This window comes from Hemitrygon akajei, chromosome 10 (assembly GCF_048418815.1).
Source record: "Hemitrygon akajei chromosome 10, sHemAka1.3, whole genome shotgun sequence".
Lineage (NCBI taxonomy): Eukaryota > Metazoa > Chordata > Chondrichthyes > Myliobatiformes > Dasyatidae > Hemitrygon > Hemitrygon akajei.
This window is the reverse complement of record NC_133133.1, coordinates 34,700,087-34,717,518: the sequence shown is the minus strand read 5'-3', so window position 1 is coordinate 34,717,518 and position 17,432 is coordinate 34,700,087. Positions and strand designations below refer to the sequence as shown.

General features: G+C 37.8%; 1 protein-coding gene across 6 annotated transcripts in view; it reads left to right on the top strand.

Moving 5' to 3' along the window:
* The window catches only part of tenm1 (teneurin transmembrane protein 1), a 2,244,326-nt gene that overhangs the window by 2,028,925 nt on the left and 197,969 nt on the right, over positions 1-17,432 (top strand). For all 6 annotated transcript variants that reach the window (XM_073058035.1, XM_073058034.1, XM_073058032.1 and 3 more), the window contains one exon: positions 12,735-12,951. In XM_073058035.1, the coding sequence (XP_072914136.1) occupies positions 12,735-12,951 (217 nt within the window). The remainder of the gene's footprint in view (positions 1-12,734; positions 12,952-17,432) is intronic.

Genomic DNA, 17,432 nt, shown 5'->3' with positions numbered 1-17,432 from the left:
TTCATACTGTATCTGGTTGTGAATAGAACAACAAGTGAACAGCTGTTTCCCTTCATTTGATGCAGTTAAATTATCATACAGTCTTATACCCAATGAGGAACACAAAACTATATACTAATGAAAGGAATGCAAATTCTGTTTATGAATGCACAGTTCTCAAGAACAATATCAGAGATCCTTGCTCACACTGTGAAGTACTAGCCTATGGTGAGATAACATCCAAACACACTTTTGGAACAATTCGCTATTTGTTAATAATAATCATTGGATTATTTTAGTTAATGTCATTGTATGACCTTAACAACATTTGTTGTAATGTTTGGAACAATGCAATTATGCATTAATTTAAATCCATTTCAGTGGAAGCGTAGATAGTGGGTGATCTGACCAGACTACTATATATGCAGAAGTGAAAACAATTATAATAACATTCACTTACTAAATGAAAAGGTAATGTTTGGTTTAATATGTTTGACAATATAACTTGAAACAATTAGTTCAAAATTGATTTTTTAGCATTGTTCTTTATCAATCTCAAAGTTGACCACTGCCAATTTTGGAAATACTTCATAATGAAGTTTCTAACAGTGACACCCTGGGCTGATTAGTCCTCTCCACCCCATCCCATAATCGCATGTGAAATAAAAATATGGCCTCCCATTGCAGAATAGAGTGTGTTTCAACATTGGTTTTGTCTTAACAAGTTTATTTCTCCACCAATGTTCTCCCCACCTTTGTTTCCAGTAATTATTAATTATTAATAAGAGCATAGTATAATATATTCTGCTATGAACATCCATGGTTATACACCACATAAGAAAATATTCTGTGAATGATGTTTATGTGATTGTAAGCTGTGGACTAATGTACAGAGATAGCAAAATTAGGCCGGCTGCAACAAATGCATCTTCCATCTAAAGGCAAAACCACTAAATATATTTTAACAATCCTTCATTTAGCTTTCAAAAAGGGCAATGGTAAAAGTAAACTGAGCTTGTGCAAAATGATTATTTTATGGAATTCATGTTTTTCTGTGGATTGTCATCTTTCATCTTCTCCTGTTTGTTCAAATGGCTGGTGAAAGCTTCAAAATGACAACTGAAGAAATAATTACCACAGTAAGGCACATCATTCCCAGCTATCACTCGGTGTTCTTGTCCTTTCTTGTCATGTTCCATTTTCAATATGTAAATGCATTTGTAGCAAAGCAATTCAGTTTCCAAACTGTCTGACTCCCAATGATAGATAATGCATTTGGTGTTTATCGTGCAGTGGATTAAAATCTTAATAGACTTCAGAATGCTTTGTGATCGTTGAGAACATAGACACATTTCCCTCAGACATCGTTGGAGAGAAAAAATGAGTCATTTCATGATATCTTTCTGAGGAAAAAAATCAATTTATGGAAAATGCATGCAGATTAATGTTGGTTTTCCTTCAGATCACAATTCATGAGATATGACCCATGTTCAAGGTTACCTTCCAAATTAGTTTATAAAGTATGGGTTTTATCCTCATTTTCTAGTCAAAACATACATTTTTGGTTTTGGTTGTTGTCCCAAATGTAAAACTCTCAATAACTGAATCACTTTAATTTATGCATTAATACAAACAACCTCGGATCAGTCCTTGAGCAGTTTGATTTATATAGACCAAAAAAAAACACTGAATAAGTAGTCATTACTTTCATTTTCACCCAACCATACTTTGGGATCCACACTGACTAAGTGGCATCCGCCTCTTACACATGTCCATAAAAATTTTGTGGCTTCTGCTCTGGAATTTATTAGAAATTCAGAACAACCTTGTGTCAGTTAAAAGGCATGTTGTTTTTTGTTAAAATAGTATTTGGATGATTAATTACTGATGTCTTACTGCAATTATATAAGACATTTGGTCAGATTGCACTTTGACTACTGTGTGTATAGTTTTGGTGTCTTTGCCACAAACAGATATACTTGCTGTTGAGGCAGTTTAAAAAGACCAATAAAAATTCATGTTGCATTAGCCAATAAGAAATAAGAATAAACCCATATGAACATAAGAATTATTGATAGAATAGGTATCTCGTCTGGGAGCCAGCTTTGACATAAATCACTATAATGGCAATCATTTCTACCTTCTACCAATATAACCACATCCACTGCAGCCATCTTATCTATTCCATTAATCACATCCTTAAAGAGCTCCAATATTGGTCAAAGGTAATATCCCTTTCATAAATCCATGTTGACACTGCTCAGTGCTATTATAGTTTTGTCAGTGTTTTATTTGTCATTTTTCTGCACTGTTGTCAAATCACTTCATTCCTTTAATATGCTGAAATTTATCAATCTCATTGTTACTGAGCTCCCACAACTATCAGAGCTAGAAAATACCAGAGAGCCTCTATCTTCAGAATGAAGGAATTTTTCCTCAGTGTCAGTTCAAAATGGTTTATTCCTTACTTGGAAATTGAGACAATTGGTTTTAGACTGCTCACCCAAGAGAAGCAACCACCCCATTGAGCTCTGTAAAAATGCTTCAGTGTGATCAGCTCTTGTGATGGCTCTTACTGGCCATTTCTACCTAATCTCTTCTCATTCAGCAAGCCCCCCATCCTAGCTATAGACTGGTAATTCTTTCCCGTACTGCCTCCGAGACAAGTATATCTGCTTACAGTAAGGAAAGGCAAAGCATGTATACAATAGTTCAGAGCAGCTTCAGACATTGGTAATCCAATTGTCCTGTATTTCTAGTATCAGTAGAATCTCTTGTGTTTACGTACACAATGGTACAAGTGTAGTTTGACTAATTGCAATAAGACATTTTCAGTCATGCATTCAAATTTTCATCATAGCTTTTTCCTTCTTAAATCCTTGCTACACATAATTGTTAGCTTCTGTGATTGTGTATGCAGTTCCCAAAGCATCTTAAAACATCAACATTTCTCAATACTTCACAAGTTAAAAAATACTTAGGATGGGAAACAGCTTCTTCCCCCAGGCCGTAAGACTACTGAACTCCCTGCCAAGACGTGCGAATTTCTTCAGACAGTCTCATCATGTATGAAGCAGCAGTAGCATTATACTGTTTACTTTTTATCTTGTATTATTTATGCACCTTATTGTTTATTAATTTATTTGTGGTAATATTACTTTATGTATTATGTGTGTGGGGTTTATGTATCGTGTTGTGCACCTTGATCTGGAAGTACTTTGTTTTGTATGGTGGTATACATGTGTACAGTTGAATTACAATAAACTGAATTGAGCTTTGTATTTTCCCCATAATATATTCCATCTGCCATGCTATCGCACGCTCATTTAGTTTGCATATGCCTCCTTCCCCTCTACTCACAATTCCACACAATTTTGTATCATCAGCAAACTTCGAAATGTAATATGTTGGCTAATCACCAAATCATTAAAGTAATTTGTAAAACATTGGAGGCTAACATGCAATTCATGTGGTAAATCACTAATCACCAAAAGACCATAAGACACAGGAGCAGAATTAGGCCATTCAGCCCATCAAGTCTGCTCCTGAATCCCATTCAACCCCATACACCTGCCTTCTCACTATATCCTTTGACACCTTGACCGCTCAGGAAACTTAACTTCCAACTTAAATATACCTGCAGACCTGGCCTCCATGACAGTCTGTGACAGAGTATTCCACAGCTTCACTACTCTTTGGCTAAAAAATTCCTCCTTACCTCTGTTCTAAAAAGTTGCCCCTCAGTTTTGAGGCTATGCCTTCTAGTTCTGGATACCCACACGACTGGAAGCATCCTCTCCACATCCACCCTATCTAATCCTTTCAACATTCAGTTGGTTTCAATGAAATCCTGCTGCATTCTTCTAAATTCCAGTGAGTACAGGCCCCAAACTGACAAACACTCCTTATATTTTGACCCCTTCATTTCCTGTACCATTCTTGTGAACCTCCTCTGGATTCTCTCCAATGAAAATACATCATCTCTGAAATCAGAGCCCCAAAACTGATGATGATACTTCAAGTGTGGCCTGGCTAGTGTCTGAGAAAGCCTCAGCATTATCTCCTTGTTTTTATATTCTATTCCCCTTGAAATAAATGCTAACATTGCATTTGCCTTCTTTACGACAGACTCAACCCATAAATTAACCTTCTGGGAGTCTTGCATGAAAACTACACAGTTCCTCTGCACCTCTGAAGCTTGAACCTCCTCCCTATTTCGATAATAGTCTGCACTATTGTTCCTTTTACCAAAATACATTATCGTACATTTTCCAACACTGTATTCCATCTGCCACTTATTTTGCCCTTTCTTCCAATTTGTCTAAGTCCTGCTGCAATCACATCGCTTCCTCAGCACTACCTACCCCTCCACCTAGCTTGGTATCATCTGCAAGCAGCAGTCCCAATACTGACCCTAAGAAACACCACTAGATACTGGCACCCCACCAGAAAAGACCTCCTTTATTCCCACTCACTTGGCAAAATGACGAAGACCCATTTATTCACTTTCTTTGTTAACCAGTTCTTAATCACTTATCCCAGTTTCTTGTATATTAACTAAGTTGATCAACCTCCTGTGCCAGACCTTATCAAGAATCTGAATATTCACATTCACTAGCTCAAGTAGATTTGACTTGGGAAGGTTTGGTGATCTGTCGCTCCCAGTGGGGACTATGCTATGTCGGGACATGGGAAATTTCTCATATGCAACACCTCTCTACCCCTTGGGAATGCAACATCAAATAATGGTCTAAGTCAACAAAATAGAGAGAGTACAGAGGAGATTTACTTGAATGTTACCTGAGTTTCAGCACCTAAGTTACAGAGAAAGGTTGAACAAGTTAGGTCTTTATTCTTTGGAGCATTGAAGGTTGAGGGGGGACTTGATAGAGGTATTTAAAATTATGAGGGGGATAGATAGAGTTGACATGGATAGGCTTTTTCCATTGAGAGTATGGGAGATTCAAACAACAGGACATGAGTTGAGAGTTAAGGGGCAAAAGTTTAGGGGTAACACAAGGGGGAACTTTTTTACTCAGAGAGTGGTAGCTGTGTGGAACAAGCTTCCAGTAGAAGTGGTAGAGGCAGGTTCGATTTTGTCATTTAAAAAAAAATTGGATAGGTATATGGAGAGGAAAGGGTTATGGGCTGAGTGTAGGTCGGTGGGACTAGGTGAGAGTAAGTGTTCGGCATGGACTAGAAGGGCCGAGATGGCCTATTTCTGTGCTGTAATTGTTATATGGTTATAACCTTATCTATTCTACCAATCACACCCTTAAAGAGCTCCAATAGATTAGACAAATAAATATCCTTTTCCTAATCCGTGCTGGCACTGCTCAAAGTTATTATTTGTTTTCTCAATGTTCTATTATTACATCCTATTTCATAGATTCCAGTATTTTTCCAACTACTTACATTAAGCTCAAAGGTCAATAGTCCCCTGTATTCTCTTTCTCTCCTTTCTTAAATTGTGGGATCATATTTGCTATTGATTATACTGCAGGAGCCATTACACTACTTATTGAAGTTTGAAAGATAAAAACTGATGCATCCACAAAAGGCTCCACTTTCAAAACACATTTTTTACAATAAATTCTGATTTCCTTCAGGTTTTCTTTCTCATGAGCCCCTCAGGTTGTCTTGTAATTCTGGTAGGTTTTTTGTGTGTTTGTTTGATGACAGTTCCCAGTCATAGTGTCATAGAAAAGTACAGTACAGAAACAGGCCCTTCGGGCCATCTAGTCCATTCTGAAACCATTTAAACTGCTACTCCCATCGAGCTGCCCCCGGATCATAGTCCTCCATTCCACTACTATCCATATAGCTAATCAAGCTTCACTTAAACATTGAAATTGAGCTCGCATGGACTTGTACTGGCAGCTTGTTCCACACCCTCATGACCCTCTGAGTGAAGAAGTTTTACCTCATGTTCTCCTTAAATGTTTCACCTTTCACCCTTAGCCCATGACCTCTAGTTCCCACCCAACCTCGGTGGAAAAAGCCTGCTTGCATTTACCCTATCTATACCTCCCATAATTTTGCATACCTCTATCTAATCTCCTCTCAGTCTTCTAAGGAATAAAATCCCAACCTAATGAATCTTTTCTTATAATTTAGGTCCTCCTAAATTATACATTATACAAGGAAATATCCTTGTAAATTTTTCTCTGTGCTCTTTCAAACTTATTTACATCTTTGCTGTAAGTAGGTGAACAACACTGCACACAATACTTCATATTAGGCCTCACCAATGTCTTATTCAACTTCAACATTTCATCCCATCTTTTGCACTCAATATTTTGATTTATGAATGCCAATATGCCAAAAGCTTTCTTTACGGTCCTATCTACCTGGGACATGACTTTTAATGAATTATGGACCTACTCTCCCCAGATCCCTGTGCACTACCACACTCCTCAGACCCCTACCATTCGTTGTGACCTACCTTGGTTGGTCCTGCTGAAGTGCAATGCTTCACACTTGTCTGCATTAAATTCCATCTGTCATTCTCAGCCCATTTTTCCAGCTGTCAACCCTGCCCCAACTAAGCCTCACTAAGGGCTACAAAATCATAATTCCAGGTGTTGATCCATACCCTGAGCTCATCCGCCTTTCCAGTGATACTTCTTGCATTGAAATATATGCAGCTCGAGACATTGGTTGCACTATGCTCAATCTTTGGATTGCTGGCTTCGTCTGAGGTGTTATCAATATCTGTCTCCACAACCACTCCTCTAACTGTTCTGGCACTCTAGTTCCCACCCCCCTGCAACTCCAGTTTAACCCCACCCCCCACTACCACTGCCCCCATGCAGCACTAGCAAACCTTCCCACTAGGTGCAAACTGTCTTTTCTTTACAGGTCCCACCGTCCCTGGAAGAGAGCCCAATAATCCAGAGATTTTATGCCCTCTCTTCTGCACCAACTCTTTAGATATGTGTTAAACTGTATAATCTTCCTTTTTCTGACCTCACTAGTACATGGCATTGATGATAATCCTGAGATTACATAACTTAGCACCCAACTCCCTGAAATCACTTTGCAGAAACTTGTCACTCTTCCTAACTTTGTCATTGGTACCTGCCTGGACCATGATCTCTGATTGTTCACCCTCCTATTTAAGAATGCAGAGGACTTGATCAGAGATGTCCCAGACCCTGGCTCCCGGGAGGCAACATACCATCTGAGAATTTCATTCTCGTCCACAGAAGCTCCTTTCTCTATCCCTAACTAATGAACCACACCACAGCGTGCTTCTTCTCTCTCTTCCCTCTGAATCACAGAGTCAGACTCTTTGCCAAAGACCTGACCGCTGTGACTTTCCTCTGCTAGGTCATCCCCTCCCAACAGTATCCAAAGTGATAGACCAGTTGTTGAAGGGGATGGGCATGGGGATACACTGCACTGACAGTTTAAGCCCCTTTCCTTTCCTCTCTGTCACCCGGTTTCCTGTATCCTGAATCTCAGGTGTAACAACCTCTTGATATGTCCTATCTATCACACCCTCAGCCTCCTGAATGTTCTGGAGTTCATCCAGTTCCAGCTCCAACTCCTTAACACGGATTGTCAGAAGCTGCAGCTGGATGCACTTCTCACAGGTGTAGTCGTCAGAGACACTGGGGTTCTCTCTGCCTTCTCACATCCCACAAGATGAGCACTCAGCCATTCTTCCTGGCACCTCCACTGTTCTAAATGAGCAAATGTAAGGAAGGGGAAGAGAAACTCTACCTACAGTGATTTTGCCTTCTCTGACTCAAGCTTCTCCATACAGAAGCTTAGAAGAGCTAAAGCCCCAAAATCTCCACTCCAACAACGGCCTCTGAGAGGATGCCCACTTTGCTTTAATTTGTTCTTATCAATCAATCCCAGATGCTGATTGGCCACTGCTCAAAGGTCCAAAACTGCCGCGAGTTGCTGCCTTTTTCACTTGAACAGCAAACCTGAGTGGATCTACATCTTCTCAGGCTTCTAATCTCTCTGATTGACCATTGCTCAAAGCTGTGGCAGACTCTTGTTTGCCCTCAATGATATATTATTTTCTAGCTTTACTGGAAGTGATTACTGTCAAAACAAGAAAGTATGTACTTTGTAATAAAAGAGATAACAATGGACAAATAAGGTGGGGGAAAATTCTACTGAACAGAAATCAATCTAGTATAAGGAAGAGCATTTGGGACAGGAAAATGAGACAAATACTGCATACACAATAATTGCTAGACGGCTGAGAATTGTACAGAAGGACCTTGGATCAAACTCTATTTCATCCACCTTCCTATCCATTCCAAATTCCTTACTTCATTTCATGATGAAAGCCTGGCTAAGCTTGGCCTTAACTATACTTACCCAGAAATCCATAATTTTCTATACCAAAAAATTCCAAAGAATTCATATTTTTTATTCAATTCAATGCAAAGCTTCCGACTGAGCAAGGAAAATTGAGTAATAACTTCCTGAATTCTATATTAAACTACATTTGTGCAGTTGTCAAGAATTGTTGTCAGGCATACTCTTTAATGATGGTGAATACTGATAGCCACTCTTATTTTTACCATAATATCCAAACCACTAAGTTTTATTTTGGAAGCCAATCAATAACATTGTTTCAACAATGCACGTGCAATACAAACAGATGGCTTCTCCAATAGTATGCAAACTGATACCACACTGTGTGTTGCATCAGTGGTTTCCTGGTATCATAATAGTTATTTCGTATAAGCATGTGTCCACTTAAATTGATGGTTCCTTCTTCCATGGCAGCAAGTTAGACCCCCAGAGCATTTTCTCGCTGTAGACTGTATTCCCATTCAGTGAGAAAGACAATAAAGTGAACTAGTTCACTGTTGCCTATTGTACCCACAACAAATTGATGCCCTTCAGTCAACTAGACTAGAGATCGAAATTCAAAGGTTGGGGAATTACAGTTTAGTACAGCACAGCATTCACCGATTTTGGATTTAAAAAGTGGAAGTTTATCGCTTGGAACACATCGCTGCTTGCCCAACACTGTACCTGATTTGTCATCCTTATAATACTGTTGTCAGACACAAACTGCAAAGAAAAACACCACTGCCAACATCATTGTTAATCCCAAATTGCAAGGATTTTATTTTAGGTCAATGGTGGGGGGAACTTAATCTATATTATATTCTATGAGTTATCGAGTAATTACTTTGTAAAGCACATCCAAGTTATTGTTGAATTACTCATGCCACACCTGAGGTTCATGAAAAGTTAATTGAATGGAAGAGCTATAAAAAGCTAGAAACCAGTTGGTCTTTTGAGTCACTATAATGATGAATTCCTTTGGATTGAATAAATATTAGAATTATATGTTTTTTTATTAGAACTGACTATGAATATCAATACAGTAGTGACCATATTCTTTTTCATAGTTATTGCAAATATAATTTTAAAAAGCTTCACATAATTTTGTTTTAAAATAAACAGGTAATTATAGTTCCCCAAAATCTTGCACATTATGGAGGTCAAACAATAAATTAAGTATTTCACAGGACATTTGAGTTCTTGTTCAGATTGACAGGATGATACAGAATGCTGAAAGATATAATTAAACAAATGCAGATTTTTTAAAAATTAGATTAATGTTGCAGGGAAGATTTACATTATTTTTCGCAGCCATCAGGTGGAAAAATGACAACCTGAGAGTTTACTTTTCACATTAGAAGTGTATTCAATAGAAAAATATATCCAAAATATATGGCTATTGCACATTGCATGACAGTATCAGGATTCTGGATAGTGATATAATATCAGTGAATATGTCAGGTTTCTAGGCTGCAATTGCAGACCAATGATACTGTCAGTGCACTGGATACCATATGAACTGCTCCACTTAATGTCACAGATCTGGGAACATAACTGAGCTTCAGCCCATGAACCCATCTGCTGATCAATTCATGCAAAACAGGCAAAGCAACATTAAGGCATCAAATTTGATGGAACTGCACTCTAATGAAACCTAGAATTTAATACTTTATCAGTCCCTGGTTAAAAAAATTGGGTTACAGATTTACAACAACTAATCTTCTTTGTGTATGATGAAACACTTTGCGGTGTGTTCTGAACTGAAAAAAAATCTGCTAAACTGAGAGATACGTTTAGGAGTTAAAACCAGATAATATTTGTAATGTACATATCAGCAAAATGCTCCAAAACATTCTGCACTAGTTCATGTGCCATCTAGCTCTGCAGAACAGACTTAAAGATGCAGCAAAATATGTTTTCCAGAAGATGTAGCTGTTGAGAATTCCATGCCAGGAATGGTTTGTGTTTCAACACATGCTGAGTTAGCTGAAGCTAAGGAGGCCAATGGGACTTCATGATTGCTATTGCCTAATTAGAAGAAAAATAAGTTTGATGTTAGCTACTATATGATAACTCCCCTCAGGATGAGCTAATATCTGGGTGCTTGATGCAAACTTATTGTACTAGGTGTTTCCATTTTAATCTCCCTGGCTTTTTGTTCTCAACTCTACATATCACCAACGGCTCATTTTCAAACTTACGTTGAATGGTTTTTGTACGACTTCTAATTCAGAACTTGACTTATAATTTAGTGAGTGTAGGAAGGGCACTTTGTTGAATCAAAAGCAGGTAAACCCATTTTTCAATAAATTCATATTTGGCAAGTTAGGTAACAGTGACTTGTTACATAAAAATTGTTTGCACATTAGTATTTCAGTACCAACAAGAAGACTCATGAGTCACATACGAAGTTCAGACCTCTTCTGTGGTTCTGCTTCATCCATTATGAAGGATAGCCCTGTTCCTTCTGTGGTTCTACTGACCAAGGTTTGCATCCTGCATGAACAAGGATGACATAAAGCATATTAATCATTAACTTCCTCTCGCAAGACTTTTATTAGTGTAGCTGGAGCTGCTCTGGTGGAGGTTTGCAGGCCAGCTGGACATGATGAAGTCAGATATAAATGACCCCTAATTAGTTACAATACTCTCATTTGCCTCTCATTTATTCCACTGCATCAAAGTTTGGCTCCCAGAGCAGGCATCAGCTACCTCATATAGCAATTCCAATTTTCTCATCAATTTCATCTGTCTTATTGTTTTTACCACTTTTAATAATTTAATAACCACAATGACAATCATCCTTTATATATTGTGCTAGTATTATGTGTTCAATAATTGTAACTCCTTTGCAGAACAGATATTTTAACATCCATATTTTTTGAAAATATTCAGTGCAAAGGAAAGAAAAGTTAAACATCATTTTAGCGAAATTGTGACAATCCTGAATGTTCTGACTCGCTGGATGATGTTGTCATGCACTCTGTTCACTCACAGCACATGTAGCCCCTTTAAACTCACCTACTTCATTTGGTAATACTGTCTCCAAAGTTACCTTGTTATGTTTTGTATGATCCCTTTAAATGCATCATGATCACTGGAAGATGTATTATTCTGCTGTGAAACATCTTAAAAGAGTGAATTAACTGTGTGTCATATTATTGGCTTGGAAATTGGGACTAAAGTCCAGACCATGCTAGACTAATGGATTTTTATTTTAGTCAGTTACCACTACCATCTTAAGCTATTCTCTTCTATAATTCCAGCTTTTGATACTGCCTTCTTCCCCTTGTTTCGCTAACAGTGGCACACCTTTCACCAATCCGTTACCTGGAAGCCACTCTCGCTCACTTCTTCTGTCTCTTCAAAACCTTACTAATAAACCGTGCACTCTCTTAGCTTAATACATTATTTTCCGTATTTGTTCTTAACCTTTTGTGCAACCTACTGGGATAAATTTTATACAAAAGTTGTAATATTTGTTGGTTCTGGTCGAAAAAAAAGCGAGAGTGACTCATTAAAGAAGCCATCATCCAAGGACAGACTGTTCTCAAATGCAGTGATTCAATTATAAAATGGATTATAGCCTTCAGAAAATTTTGTGTCATCATGCTCCCAGAAATCAAGTTGATTTTTTATTAAAAAACACAAAATGCTGGCAGAATTCAGCAGGCCAGACAGCATCTATGGGAAGAGGTAGTGACGACGTTTCGGGCCGAAACCCTACCAATGATTGCTGTGTATCACATATACAGTTTTGTGAATTGTACTAATGAAGATTTCTTGTTCTGTTTAATACTGACCAGTCCCTAATGTTGAAAGCAAGTAGGAAGATTGCAACACAGAAATCAGACTTGTAAAGTACATGGCAAAGATATTTTATTGATTAAAAGTTACAGATATTGGAAACTAAATTATAAATAGTGATGGAAAAGATGATGTCAGTCATCTTAAATTTGTTGAGAAAATTGCCCTATGTATACTGAACTATGCATACTGTCTGATGTACTGTATAGTGAATGATCCCTGGTCAAGTGAATATAAAACAAAAACAGGATAAAAGGAGTTATTGAACCTGTTGACAAAGCATCTCACATGCAATGCTGTATTACTCTATAATTATAACAATGAATATGGCTATGAAGATAGAGCAGAGGAGCCATTAGACCTGGAAATACATCCAAACATCAGACCACACCTTCAAAAGGGAAGGGACTCACTTCCTATCTTATTAATTAACTTTTTTTATAACACTTCTTGCATGTCTTAAATATATCAAAATACACAATGACATGTTATGTGAATAAAAGGAAACTTCCTTTGTTTGTCCCATTGATAATATGTTGGTTGTAGCAAAATATTATGAAAATGGTGCTAAAATAGTAATTTTCAAAAGAAAGGCCTCATATTTCACTTCTGTTTTCTTCCAGATGGTTTAACAGACTGCATGGACCCAGACTGTTGCAGACAAAGCATTTGTTACACCGGACAGCTCTGCCAAGGATCACCTGACCCACTTGATCTGATTCAGCAAAGCCAATTGCCCTTTCCCTTCCATCCTCCAAGACTCTTCTACGATAGAATCAAGTTTCTGGTTGGCAAAGGCAACACACATGTGCTCCCCAGTGATGGTCTGTTTGACAGCAAGTAATTGAAGCTTTTTAATTCTCTAGAGTATCTACTTATCAATATTTCTGAGGTCATAATGATATGTACAAGTACAAAATTATAACTGTTTAATAAAATTACAGGAATCATTCGGCTTTTCTTCAGTTGGGTCAATCCCACCATTGTCTTTCCATTAGGCTCCCCCTATATCCTCTATTCTACTATTCTCCTTGTTTTCCTGTTAAAAACATTAGCTTACAGAGTTATTTTCATAAATCATTTTATCATCAATGCCAAAAAATTATTATTTTCAGATGCTAGTGTTAATGAGTTAAAGTTAAACAAATATTCCATTAGAATGAACAAAGTATTGAAATTGCTGTGTCTATTATTATTAGACATAATAATGGCAAAAATAATAAGACATTATCAATGCCTAATTAATAACATTATTAATTATATTGGTAATTATTAATAGAAATCTTTAAAATACAGGAAGATGTTAAACAGAAGTGATAAGAAATTGGAGCAACAAAAAACCACTGGAGGAGTCAATCATCATTCAGTTACCCTTGGATCTCCTGTTGCTGGGATCTTTAATGGTGCTTTGACAAGAATCACACTAAATCACGAGCAGTACATTCACATGATGAAACTGGTGCACATGTGCCATTGGGTATGGTGCCTTTCGACCCAAATGGCTAAACTAGCAACTCTTCAGAGGATTGCCACAGATTACTTGAAACCAAAAAGCAAGTTAAAAGTTTAGAATAATTTTTGTGCCACCAGGAAACTGTTGTCATACTTTCCTTGAGATCACTCTGTGTGCCACAACAGCACCAGCAACCTCCGCCTTGTCTTCCCAGCACTCTATTAAGTGTCAGAGACTGGCTGGTGTTCTTGCCCATTGTCCCCTTTTCCAATGTCTGACCAGCAAGCTGCATGAAAGTCTCCTACAGCTGTCAATTACTGACAATCTCAATACTTACGGTTTGACCTTGAGACCTTAATACTAGACAAAAAAAGGTATGTTCCAGCAATGAACGTCCAATGAAATATAAATTGAACCGTTATTTGCTAATTAGATAGTATGATCTTAGCTTTTAAAATGGGCATATATCTACATAATCACTTTGTAATTATTTCCAAATTCCAGTGACAGTCTCAATCAGAATGGAATTTCTTGGATAGATATTTCTGTTTAATCATTCGTTACATTGCTATCAGTTAATTCAGGATAAATGCATATTTACAATAACGTAGGGTTTAGGAGTGAAAATAATTGAATAAGCGACCGTGGTGAAATTCAATCACCATTGTAAAGGTACACATTCTGTCCTTAACAGAACATTAACTAGTCTCTATATCTACAGATGTAATGTATACTGTTCGAGTGTATACCATCTCAATAATGGTGATACAGGTAGAAAATATAACAGAAGTATAACAGTTTTCCAGAACCAGCTCTATCAAAGGCTGTCTGGAATTTGCAATAGGAAGAATTCAAAAGAAATAACACAGAAAGTTGATTTTTAAAAAAATGCATAACAATAAATTAATATCAATAAATAGTTTGTGCCACAATATTTTATGTTTTATGAAATTACATCAGCAAACAGCCAGACTAAATAGCTGTTACCTTGGACTGTAAACTTGAAGCTGAGTTTGATACACTTCCCTGAGATACAGCCCTTTTTAGCAACATTTACTGCAGGGAAACCTGCTATCCAATAAATTACTCTAGACCAAAGTCAAATCTGTAATCTAACCAATGGCTTCAGAAGATTTAAACTAATCAAGTTTCTACATTGCAGTTTATGATATCTCAACTCTTTAATTAGACAACTCTTTAAAGAGTTGAGATATCATAAGCAACAACCCTATATTCATTAATACTGCGCAACTTCAAGCTTGAATTATCATGAGAGAGATTCATATGAAGGTCTTTCCATCCACTTGGTCTTACTTTTCCAGAAAAAAACAAATCCATTGGGAACACAATGTAGAAAACTGAGTGAGATCAGTGTGATTAGATCATAAGACATATGAACTGAATTAGGTCATTCAGCCTATCAAGTCTACTCTGCCATTCAATCATTACTGATTTATTTTCTCTCTCAACCCCGTTCTCCTGCCTTTTACCCATTGCCTTTGATGCCCCTACGAATCAAGAATCTATTAACCTTCACTTTGAATATACCCAATTACTTAGCCTCCACAGCCATCTATACAAAGAATTTCATAGATTCAATGCCCTCTGGTTAAAGAAATTCCTCCTCATCTCTGTTCTGAAGGGATGTCCTTCTATTCTGAGGTTGGGCCTTCTGATCCTTGACTCCCTCACTATTGAAAACAACCACTCTATGTCCATTCCATCGAGTCCTTTCAATATTCAATAGGTTTCAATAAGATCTTCCCTTATTCTTATAAATTCCAGCAAGTACAGGCCTACAGCCATCAAAAACTCCTCATATACTAACTCTTTCATTCCCAGGATCATTCTCGTAAACCTCCTCTGGACCCTGTCCAATGCCAGCACTTTCTAATTATGCAGCCTAAAACTGCTTGCAATTCTCCAAATGTGGGCTGACCAATGCCTTATAAAGCATGCGCACCACATGCTTTTATCTGATATTCCTTTCAAAATGAATGCTAACACTGCACTTGCCTTCCTTACTAGCGACTCAAGCTGCACGTTCCTCTACCCAAGCGCCACGCACCTCTGATTTCTAAATTTGCTCCCCGTTTATGCCTTTATTCCTTCTGTGAAAGTGCATGACCATAGATTTCCCTCCAGTGCACTCCATCTACTGTATCTCTTCTTTGCACATTTTTCTAATCTGTCCAAGTCCTTCTGAAGACTGCCTGCTCCCTCAACAGCATTTGCCTACCCTCCACCTATCTTAGTATCATCGGCAAACTTGCCCACAAAGCTATCTATTCCATCATCCATATCATTAACTTATAACACAAAAAGAAGTGGATCCAACACCAACTAGTGTGAAACACCACTAGTCACAGGCAGCCAACTAGCAATGGGCCCCTTTATTCCTATTCATTGGCTTCTGCTAGTCAGGTAATCTTCTGTTTTTGCTAGTATCTTTCCTGTAATACTATGGGCTCTTACCTTGTTTAGCAGTTTATGTGTGGTACCTTGTCAAACACCTTCTGAAACTCCATGTGAACAACCTCCACTCACCCCCCTTTGTCGATCCCATCAGATATTTCCTCAAGGAATTCCAAAAATTTGTCAGGCAAGATTTCCCTTTAAAGAAACCATGCTGACTTTGGCCTAATTTATTGTCTGCCTCCAAGTACACTGAAACCTCGTCTTTAATAATGGGCTCAAATATCATGCCAACCACTGAAGTCAGGTGAACTGGCCTATAATTATCTGTCTTTTGCCTCCCTTCCTTCTTAAGGAGGGAAGTGAGATTTGTTATTCCCCAGTCCCCTCAAACCTTTCCAGAGTGATGATTCTTGAAAGATTATTACTAATAACTGCACAATCTCTTCATCTACCTCTTTCAGAACCCTGGATGTAGTCTATTTGGTCCAAGTGAATTATCTATCTTCAGATCTTCAGCTTCACAAGCACCCCCTCCTTAATAATAGCCACTACACACACTTCTTTCCCCTTGACATTCTCAAGTTTCTGGCTTGTGGCTAGATTTTTTCGAAAGTGAAGTTTGAAGTAAATACTTATTCAGATTGTCTGCCATTTCTTTATTCCCCAATACTGCCTCTCCAGCCTCATTTTCCAGCAGTCCAATGTCCACAATTTCCTCTTGTTCATTCTTTTTATATCTTCTGGTATTCTCTTTTATATTATTGACTGGCTTACCTTCATATTTCATTTTTTCTCTCCTTATGATTTTTTTTGCCTGTTAGTTTTTAAAACCTTCCCTATCCTCCAGCTTCCCACTATTTTTTACTATACTGTATGCCCTCTCTTTTGCTTTTATGCTGTCTTTGTCTTCCCTTATGAGTTATGGTTGCTTCATCCTCCTTTTGGAATGCTTCTTATTCTTTGGAATGAACTGATTGTGCATCATCCAAATTGTTCTCAGAAACTCCAGCCATTGGTGCTCTACAATCATTGCTGCTAGTGTCCCCTTCCAATCAGCTTTGGCCAGCTCCTCTCTCATGTCTCTGTAGTTGCTTTTACTTAACCGTAATACAGATACATTCAATTTTAGCTTCCTCCTCTTTTCCTGCAGGGTGAATTCTACCATTTTATGATCACTGAATCATTAAGGTTCCTTTCCCTTAAGTTCCCTTATATAATCTGGTTCATTACACAACACACAGTCTGGAATTGCTTTTTCACCAGTGGGTTTGACCACAAGCTGCTCTAAAATGCCACCCCATAGACATTCCACAAAGTCCTTCTCATGGGATCCAGCACCAACTTGATTTTCCCTATCTACCTGCATATTGAAATCCCCAAGACTATCATAAGATCGTCTTTTTGATATGCCTTTTCTATCTTTCATTGTGATTTGTTCGCCACATCCTGG